The following is an 8,602-nucleotide window of genomic DNA, read 5'->3' on the forward strand; positions in this document are numbered from 1 at the left end:
TCCCGGAGCACGCGTCGCCGCCAAGCGCGGGGACAAGCCCAGGTGGGAGGTGGTCGGCCCAGCCAGGGCTCGGCCGGGGCTCCCGGCCCACACGCACCTTCCGATGGTGGGGCGGGGCCGTGTTCCCACGTGCCGCCAGCCGCGCCACCAGGGTGGGCGCCCGTGCTCCACCTCGAGGCAGGTCAGGGGCTCTGTCTTGGCTCCTCGTACCTGGGCTGTGGTCAGCATCTGTGACTAAGGCGCATTTAGCCTTCGCTTTGGGATGAGTCCCCTGGAAGGGAATTATGGGGGGCCCGAGGCTGTTCCAGCCCCTCCGGCCCACCCCGGGTGCCAGTGAGCAGGCGCCTCTCACCGTGGCCTCCCGGCTGCCCTTCCTGCTCCTGTCCACTCCTCCCCTGCTGCCTTCCTGCGTTAGCTCTGAGCTCAGGAGGCCAGGGGCTGCCCCGCCCCCTCCTCCTGCACTTCCGCTCCGAGGAGAGGGTCCCGTGGCTGTTCGCCCCTCCTGGGGGTTCTGTGGAGCACAGTGCTGCCCAGAGGTGGCCCGGAGGAGGGGCCGGGGGAAGAGGGGCCGGGAGAGGGGCTGAGGGAGGGGCCGCGGGAGGAGGGGCCGGGGGAGGGGATGGGGGCGGGGCCGCGGGCGGAGGGGGGGGCGGGGATGGGGGCGGGGCCGCGGGCGGAGGGGGGGCGGGGATGGGGGCGGGGCCGCGGGCGGAGGGCCCGGGGGGAGGGGATGGGGGAGGGGCTGGGGGCGGGGCCGCGGGCAGAGGGCGGGGGGGAGGGGATGGGGGCGGGGCCGCGGGCGGAGGGGATGGGGGAGGGCCTGGGGGGAGGGGATGGGGGCGGGGCCGCGGGGGGAGGGGGATGCGGGGGCGGGGGGAGGAGGGGCGGGAGGCTGACGCGGCTCTCACTCGCCCGCAGGTGAACAAGCCCTACGGCAAGGTGCAGGTCCACACGGCGGACATCTCCGAGATCCCCAAGTGCAACTGCAAGCCCACCGACGAGAACCCCTGCGGCTCCGACTCGCAGTGCCTGAACCGCATGCTCATGTTCGAGTGCCACCCGCAGGTCTGCCCCGCGGGCGAGTTCTGCCAGAACCAGTGCTTCACCAAGCGCCAGTACCCCGAGACCAAGATCATCAAGACGGACGGCAAGGGCTGGGGCCTGGTGGCCAAGAGGGACATCAGAAAGGTGCGCGCTCGCACGTGCGTGTGTGTGCGTGCACATGTGTGTGTGTGCATGTGTGCAAGCATGTCGGCGTGTACATGTGTGGGTGCATTGATGTGTGGGTGCGTGTGGGTGCATGTATGTACTTTTGTTCACGTGTGTGTGCATGTCTGTATGTGCGTGTGTATGTGCGTGTGTGTGTGTGAGTCCAGGGTTCACTCACCACTTCCTTCTCCTAGACTTCACTTGCTCATGTTGCTTTCACACTCACTGAGAACAGGATTTCAAAAAGGGTTTCTGAATTGTTATGATTGAAGATTATAAAACATTGAATGGAAGATGTTTACCGAAGTAAAACTAAAATTCCACGAGTCCGGCCTTCTGTCAGAGTTCTGACGGCAGCCGTCGGGAAGTGAAAGGTTTCCTGAGATGGGCGGCAGGAGGGTCGCTGAGCAGTGTTGTGGAGTCGCTCCTGCGAAGCCGTCTCAGGACAGGGCAGGCAGGGCCAGGCTACCGGGGAGACACAGACCACGTGGCGTCTGCGTCCAGGCTGCTTCCGCGGCTGACCCTGGCGGTGTCGAGAAGGACAGAGAAGTCGGGAGGTGCTTGAAGGACAGGTGCCCCGGCCCCGTGCGTCCCGCCCTGACCCCTGGCTCATGGGCTTTCACCAGCAAGCCTGGTGGTCTGCACCCTGCTGTCCGCAGGGGCGGGCGACGGTTGCAGTGCCCGGACACGGGGCGCTGGGGGGCGGGGCCGGCGTGTCGCTGCTTCCCGGGTGCTGAGGGAAGCGCCTCACTGACAGCCTTTAGAGCGCGTGGTCGCCTGACTCGCGAGCGGGCGGGGATGTGGGGCTCCGGGGCTCCGCCCAGCGGGGCTGCTGCTCACCGCGGTGCCCTCTGGCCTCCAGGGGGAGTTTGTGAACGAGTATGTGGGCGAGCTGATTGACGAGGAGGAGTGCATGGCGAGAATCAAGCGTGCGCACGAGAACGACATCACCCACTTCTACATGCTCACGATAGACAAGGTAACGGGGGCGGCTCCCGCCCGTCTCTGCAGGAATGTGCTGCGCCGCATCTGCTGGGGCCGAGCACGCCGCGCAGAACTTCTGGGAGCCCCGTGTGTCCCCGATGCGCACAGGGGCACCAGCAGTCCTCCCGGGGCCAGAGAGGAGGGCTCGGGAGGTCACCCTCAGGGACTCGGGGAGACTCCAGTGTCTGCTCCTTGTCTTAGGCCCACGTCCGTCAGCGGTGGGGGCATGTGTCCTCTGCGGGGCCCAGCGCTCAGACGGTGCTGAGCTGGCCTGCCACAGGAGGGGGTGGAGGAGAGCAGGCTCATCGGGAGCAGCACCCTGCTGACCAGCTGTCTCTGGGGGCTCCAGGGGACACAGCCATCCCAGGAGGTGGCCGATTTCCGCACCCCCTGCCATCCCCCCTTCTTTTGGGGTATGGTGGTGATGAGGGAGGTTATTTCATTAGAAATGAAAACCCTAGGCCTGTGCCTCCCTGTGTTTCAGAGTCTAAATTTGAACTACTTGTATCTTGTGAGAAATACCAGGTTGATCACTTGACACACAGATCAGTCCCTGAGATGATCGTTCACTGAGGGCACCTCCTGACACAGAGAGAAGCCCTGACAGCCCGCCCTTCACCTTTCTCCCGCGAGAATCAAAGGAAAAGCCCTGCCTCCCTAATGTGTGCCAGAGCAACAGAGCGAGATCTCTGTGAGACGACCCTCACAGAGACTTCGCTCTGCTGAGAATTTGGGACAAGAGGCCCAGATCTGAAAGAGGGTATTAAATATGTTACAAAATGGTTAAAACCTTAAAAGGAGATTTAGAGACACAAAAGATACTGAGGAATAAATCAGGCATGTTTGATAAAACAGTTAAAACTGGGAGTTAACATAAATTCAGTGAAATTAACCCAGTGGATGGGCTAAGAAAAATTAGATGGTGACAGAGGAAGTTACTGCCACTGAAGAAGCTCCCAAGAAACTGTCTGGACGCAGCAGACGTGCTGAGACCGGGTGGGAGAGGCGGGGAGATGGGAGAGGGACGTTCCGCAGGCGTGGAGGAGAGACAGGAGGCCTGGGGAGAGTCCTCCAGGATCTGTGTGACACGGGTCATTTCATGGATGAGCCTGACCAAGTGTCTGAGCAGGGTAAATAAAAATAAATCTATGCCTTTAAAAGTTGTTTAAAAAAAACAAAACTGTAAGAGGCCAAACGTTGTGAAGACTTGGAAAGCAAGCGAGGGGCTTCCCTCGTGGCCCCGCACTTGGGATCTGTCACTGCCGAGGGCCTGGGGTCCGTCCCTGGTCTCGGAACTAAGACCCCACAAGTCGGGCAGTGAGGGCCCTTCCCCGGGCAGGTAGAAGGGCGTTTTCTCGGAATGGCAGTGGGACGGCCAGCCTCCCCCGCACGGTCACGTGTCCTCTGACCCGTCTGCTCACTGTTGGCCTGGCTGGACCTGCAGGCGGTCTGTGTCTTTAGCGGGTCCGTCTTGGCCCCATCAGCGTGTGTCTAGGTGGTGGGGTGACCCCCGACCTCTCCCTCCCTGCCGCCCGCTCACCAGCGCTTGGTCTCTCCACGTGGTGCTGACCTGCCCTCCGTGAGCCAGAGAAACAGGACTGGTTTGGGGGTGTCCCATCTGAGCAGCCGTGGGGGACCACGGTTTCCAGTGCAACACTGCTGTCCGCGCGGGGCAGAGCCTTGGGTGAGCGCTGATGCGCCGCGGGGGCCCGTGACGCCCGGGTTGTGCCTTGCAGGACCGCATCATCGATGCCGGCCCCAAGGGGAACTACTCCCGGTTCATGAACCACAGCTGCCAGCCCAACTGCGAGACCCTCAAGTGGACGGTGAACGGGGACACGCGTGTGGGCCTGTTCGCCGTGTGCGACATTCCCGCAGGTATGCTGCCTCGGGCTGCACTCGGGGCTCCCGGCCGAGGGGCAAGCAGAGGACCCCGGCCCCGGCCGCGTAGCGGGTCAGGAGTGTGGGGTGGTGGAGCAGTTGTGTCTCGCTGGGAGCGTCCCCTCCGCAGAGCAGACTGGGAGGCTCCGGGGGCTGCCCCCGCAGCTGTGAGGCTCTTGGGGAAGACGGGAGGCCACGTCCCCAGTGCTATGTGTCCTCGCAGGGACAGAGTTGACCTTCAACTACAACCTGGACTGTCTGGGCAACGAGAAGACGGTGTGTCGCTGCGGAGCCTCCAACTGCAGCGGCTTCCTCGGTGACAGGCCGAAGGCGCGTGGCGGCCGGAGCGGGGTCTGCGGGCACGGGCGGGCCGCCGTGGGCATCGCGGGGCTGGGGGCACCACGGTCTGGGGCCCTGAGCCAAGGCCAGGTGCGGTCAGGGCGGGTCTGCTCCCGGCCTGGCGCCTGCACCCATGTCCTCAGTATCCCGTGGCTGCCGCCCCACCTCCCCGGGCCTGCATCCCAGCTGCGTGACCGTGAGGCCCGCAGCAGCCCTGCTCCCTGCGGTGCCAGCAAGGGCGGGGCTCGGGACACCGGCCCCCTCCCGAGGTTGCTGGGTTGCCGCGGGCGTCTGGCCTGGAGCTGCAGTGTGCGGGCTGGCCTGGTGTGTTGTCGCGTCCTGAATAAGGTCCTTCAGGGCCCGGGCACGCCACGTGGGGAGCAGGCAGACGGGCCCCCGCGGCCCTGCCCGGGCTCCCAGCCCCCGTGCTGACTGAGCCGACTTCCCCGTTGCAGACGTCGGCACCCTTGTCCTCGGAGGAGAAGGGCAAGAAGGGCAAGAAGAAGGCTCGGAGGCGCCGCGTGAAGGGCGAAGGGAAGAAGCCGTCGGAGGACGAGTGCTTCCGCTGCGGCGACGGCGGCCAGCTGGTCCTCTGCGACCGCAAGTGCTGCACCAAGGCCTACCACCTGCCCTGCCTCGGCCTGGGCAAGCGGCCCTTCGGTGCGTCGCGGCGGGCGCCCGGGTCTCTGCGGGGCGGGGGTGCTGCCCGCTGTGGTCAGGAGGGAGCCCTGAGGCCCTGGCCCCAGACCGGAGGGAGGCAGACACGCGAGCCTGGATGGGAAGCTGGGGGTGGGGGCAGGCCAGGGGACGGACGGCGGTTCTCCAGACGGAGCAGCGCGCCCTCACGGGTGCACCTCGAGGCTCGGCCCAGCTGCAGCCGGTCCCGGGAGCAGCCGGGGAGGCCGCAGGCCTGGGCACGGACAAGGGCTTGCGTGCCTGCCAGGCCTCTGAGCACCAGCTTTAGCTCTTCTTCCGTCTTATGAGTCGTGTGCACAGTCGGGCCCGTCTCGCTGGAGTGGGAGCTGACGTGAGGCCCGGCCCTGGTGAGTGACACTCACTCTCCTTGCAGGGAAGTGGGAGTGCCCTTGGCACCACTGCGACGTGTGTGGCAAACCCTCCACTGCCTTCTGCCACTTCTGCCCCAACTCCTTCTGCAAGGAGCACCAGGACGCGGCAGCCTTCAGCTCCACGCAGGACGGGCGGTCCTACTGCAGCGAGCACGACTTCCAGGCGGAGCCAGCTCGGAGCGCCAAGACCGAGCAGCCTTGCGCGGGGCCCGGCAAGGCCAAGGGGCGGCGGCGACGGCGGCGGTGTTGGCGCAGGGTCACGGAAGGCAAATAGCGCCTGGCTGGGGCTGGGTCCGACCAGGGGTGCCACGGGCGGGCGGAGGGCCAGGCCTGGCAGCGGCAGAGGCCCCCACCCCCGGCCCCCCGGCACAGACGCACAGGCCTCCCCGGGAGGGAGCGCCCCACCACTGAGCCATCTCTGCAGCGCCCGCTGCGCCCGCACTGACCGTCCGGGCCCGCGGCTGCCCCGCGGCGCCGACGTCCCAGGACAGACAGCCTCACTACACAGCGCCACAGCCACACTTGAACCTCAACTCGTCCGTGCCCGCTGTTCTAGGCCAAATTTAGGATTGAAGATTAACTGGCACATGAAATGCGTTTCTCTCCCCGAGGGGTAGGGTAGTGTTTCCCTGAGGGTCTCATCCCATCTTCATGACGTTGCCCAATCCCCGCCCGCCCGCGTCACTCAGGAGAGGAGCCCAGGGTGGGGCCTGGCACGGACCGGGACCCTGCACGCCTTGGGAACGAGGTTTTGACTATTGCGCTTACGAAACAGCTGTATGGGTTTTTTTTTTTTTGTACTAATGTGAAGTTTTTCCTCAAAACGCTTCTTTTCCATCCTAGAAGCCAATAGCATAGCGTGCGGATCCCTGGAGCGGCTCCGTCTGTGGCCCTGGCCCCACAGCACAGGCCTGTGGGCGGCTCCCCGAGGGGCCCTCGCGCAGGGAAGCGTTTGTGGATGGTTTGGTTGGTTTATCTTTACCAGTTTCTGGCTTTTACTCTCAATATATTTTTGCTAAACTTGTTTCACAAACTACCACCGACTGCAATGCTTGTTTACTGAAGCGTCCCGACTTCCCGCAGCCGCAGAACGGAGCGGTGGCCACGGCCCCGCCGAGGAGCCTGGGCTGCCTGGTGCTGGGCCTGGAGCTTGAGGGGAGCCTGCGTCCGGACAGCCCTTTCGGGCCAAGGAGAGGCTGCCTGGGCAGGGGCAGCGGGAGCTGGGCTGGGCGGACGGGCTCGGCGGGGGGCACTCAGGCTGGGCCGCCGGGCGTGGACACCTGGCCTTGCGACGGCCGGCTGATGCCCCGGGGCGCCGCGTGGACCTGGGCCCCAGGCACGAGCGCAGCAGGAGCCCCCTGCCTGCCCGTCTCCAGGCGAGGGGAGCGGCCACCCGGCAGGTGCGGTTCTCTGACCCTTTCACTAAGAGCACGCGGAGGATGCCTGTCCTGCGGTTCACGCACCTGCCCGGGACACTGCGCCCGAGGGTGCCTGTTTCTCTCACCGTCCCGCCTCGGAATCGCGGGGTGTGCGCTCCACTGATGAGCCGTCGGCGGGGGGGGGGTCTCTGCAGCCGACTCCCGGGAAGCATCTGTTCCGGAACCCAGGCTCCCGCGGCCTCCCGGGCACAGACCAGGAGCTGCTGACCGAGGCATCCTGTTGGCCCTTCTCTGGTGACCCTGGGACGAGTGACCACGTGGGACCAAAGACAAAAGCAGCTGCGTCCTCAGCGTCTCCGCCGTCTCTGGGGGGCTGGGGGCGTTTCCATGCAGAGCTCTCTCAGACTCAGGAGTACTGGGTGGATGGAGGTCACCTCCTGAGGCCCTGTGCTTGGGGGGCCGGGCACAGCCCTGCCCTGCAGAGCCGGGCCTGGGGGGCGGCCCCGTCCTCTCCTGCCAGGGTGGAGCCTCTGCCCCCAGAGCACCGCCACTGGGTTTGCAGTTGCTTTTCCACTTTGGGAACAGGTTAACTTATTTTTATATTTGACAGTAGCCAAGTTTTGTGATCTTTGAGTCACTCTGATGTTTCCAAATTCTTTTATGATCTTTCTGAAGGAAATACTGGAAAACTTACTTTAGATGTGGTTGCCCTCTTTCCAAAAATTACTATAAACTAATGAGCAAATAACACTAAGTTTTGAGAATCTCTAGAAGCCGGTTCACAGCTCTGAGCAGAACCTGGGCCTGGAGAAGCAGCGAAGGCCCTTCCTGGTAGAGCCCCTGCCTCCCTCCGTCGAGGCCTCTGCCCCAAATCGGAGGGGCGCCGGACGTGGGGAATTCGGTCTTCTCCGGACCTCAGCCTCAGTCCTTGGTCGTTAACATGAGGCAGAAGCAAAGCTGCCCGCGGGCCTGAGGACTCAGCACGGGGGTGGCCAGGCTCCCTGGGTGCCGACGGCCTCGGGGCTCCTTGTGGGCAGGACGCAGGCCCCCGCCCCGTCCTCCCAGGGGCTGGGGTCACCCCGCCGCCGTCCCAGGCAGGACCCCCTGACCCATGGACCACCACGCGTGTGCAGCCCCTTCTCCAGCCACCTCCCGCTCGGGAGTTAAGACGAGCCCGTTCTCATCACTCAGAGACCGTCAGGCGCCAGGCCCTTGATCCCACGAGACGTGTAGCGAACGAGGGCGTTGACGTGCGACGCTGTCTGCAGGCGGCACGCTGCCCGCCGCCCTGGCGAGGCGTGGACTGGAACGACTCCAGCACGCGCACTGGTGTCTCAGCGGCGCATGGACGCGGGCCAGGCTCCAGCTCTGGGGTACCCGGTGCTACCGCCAGTTCTGACAGACTAAAAACTTGAACTTCACTTCTGGGGGGATATACTGAAATGTAGATTTGAGAATTTCTGGTTGGGGGGAAATAGCGTTTTAAGGTTGGAAATTGAAGATTGTATGAGTATTTTTGTATTAAAAAAATTTAAAGGCTTTTTTCTTAAACTTATTTTATGTGGGATTGTTTTTTTTAATTTTTCCAATTTGGTGGGGGAGGAGGGTAGAGGGGGTTGGCCGCACATGTGGGGTCCTAGTTCCCGTGCAGGATTAAAGCTGCACCCTGCTTCAGCAGCAGAAGCAGGGGTCCTAAGCCTGGACGCCAGGACGTCCCGCCCTGGAATTGTCTGTTGCTCTGAG

At 64.1% G+C, this 8,602-nt stretch overlaps 1 protein-coding gene and 1 non-coding gene across 7 annotated transcripts in view; both read left to right on the forward strand.

Annotated features, from left to right (window-relative positions):
• Window positions 1-8,418, forward strand: part of NSD2 (nuclear receptor binding SET domain protein 2) — a 73,645-nt gene extending 65,227 nt beyond the window's left edge. For 5 of the 6 annotated variants that reach the window (XM_065914484.1, XM_065914487.1, XM_065914483.1 and 2 more), the window contains 6 exons: window positions 919-1,188; window positions 2,072-2,188; window positions 3,930-4,071; window positions 4,298-4,404; window positions 4,869-5,073; window positions 5,483-8,418. In XM_065914484.1, coding sequence (XP_065770556.1) covers window positions 919-1,188; window positions 2,072-2,188; window positions 3,930-4,071; window positions 4,298-4,404; window positions 4,869-5,073; window positions 5,483-5,754 — 1,113 coding nt within the window. In that variant the 3' untranslated portion in view covers window positions 5,755-8,418. Of the gene's footprint in view, window positions 1-918; window positions 1,189-2,071; window positions 2,189-3,929; window positions 4,072-4,297; window positions 4,405-4,868; window positions 5,074-5,482 lie in introns of those variants that run through there. The other variant, XR_010660299.1, reaches the window with a different exon arrangement.
• Window positions 3,726-3,849, forward strand: LOC136153132 (small Cajal body-specific RNA 23). The gene has a single exon (XR_010660366.1). It is a non-coding gene; the product is annotated as a small Cajal body-specific RNA 23 (non-coding RNA).
• Window positions 8,419-8,602: the final 184 nt, after the last annotated feature.

Source organism: Muntiacus reevesi, chromosome 22 (assembly GCF_963930625.1).
Source record: "Muntiacus reevesi chromosome 22, mMunRee1.1, whole genome shotgun sequence".
Lineage (NCBI taxonomy): Eukaryota > Metazoa > Chordata > Mammalia > Artiodactyla > Cervidae > Muntiacus > Muntiacus reevesi.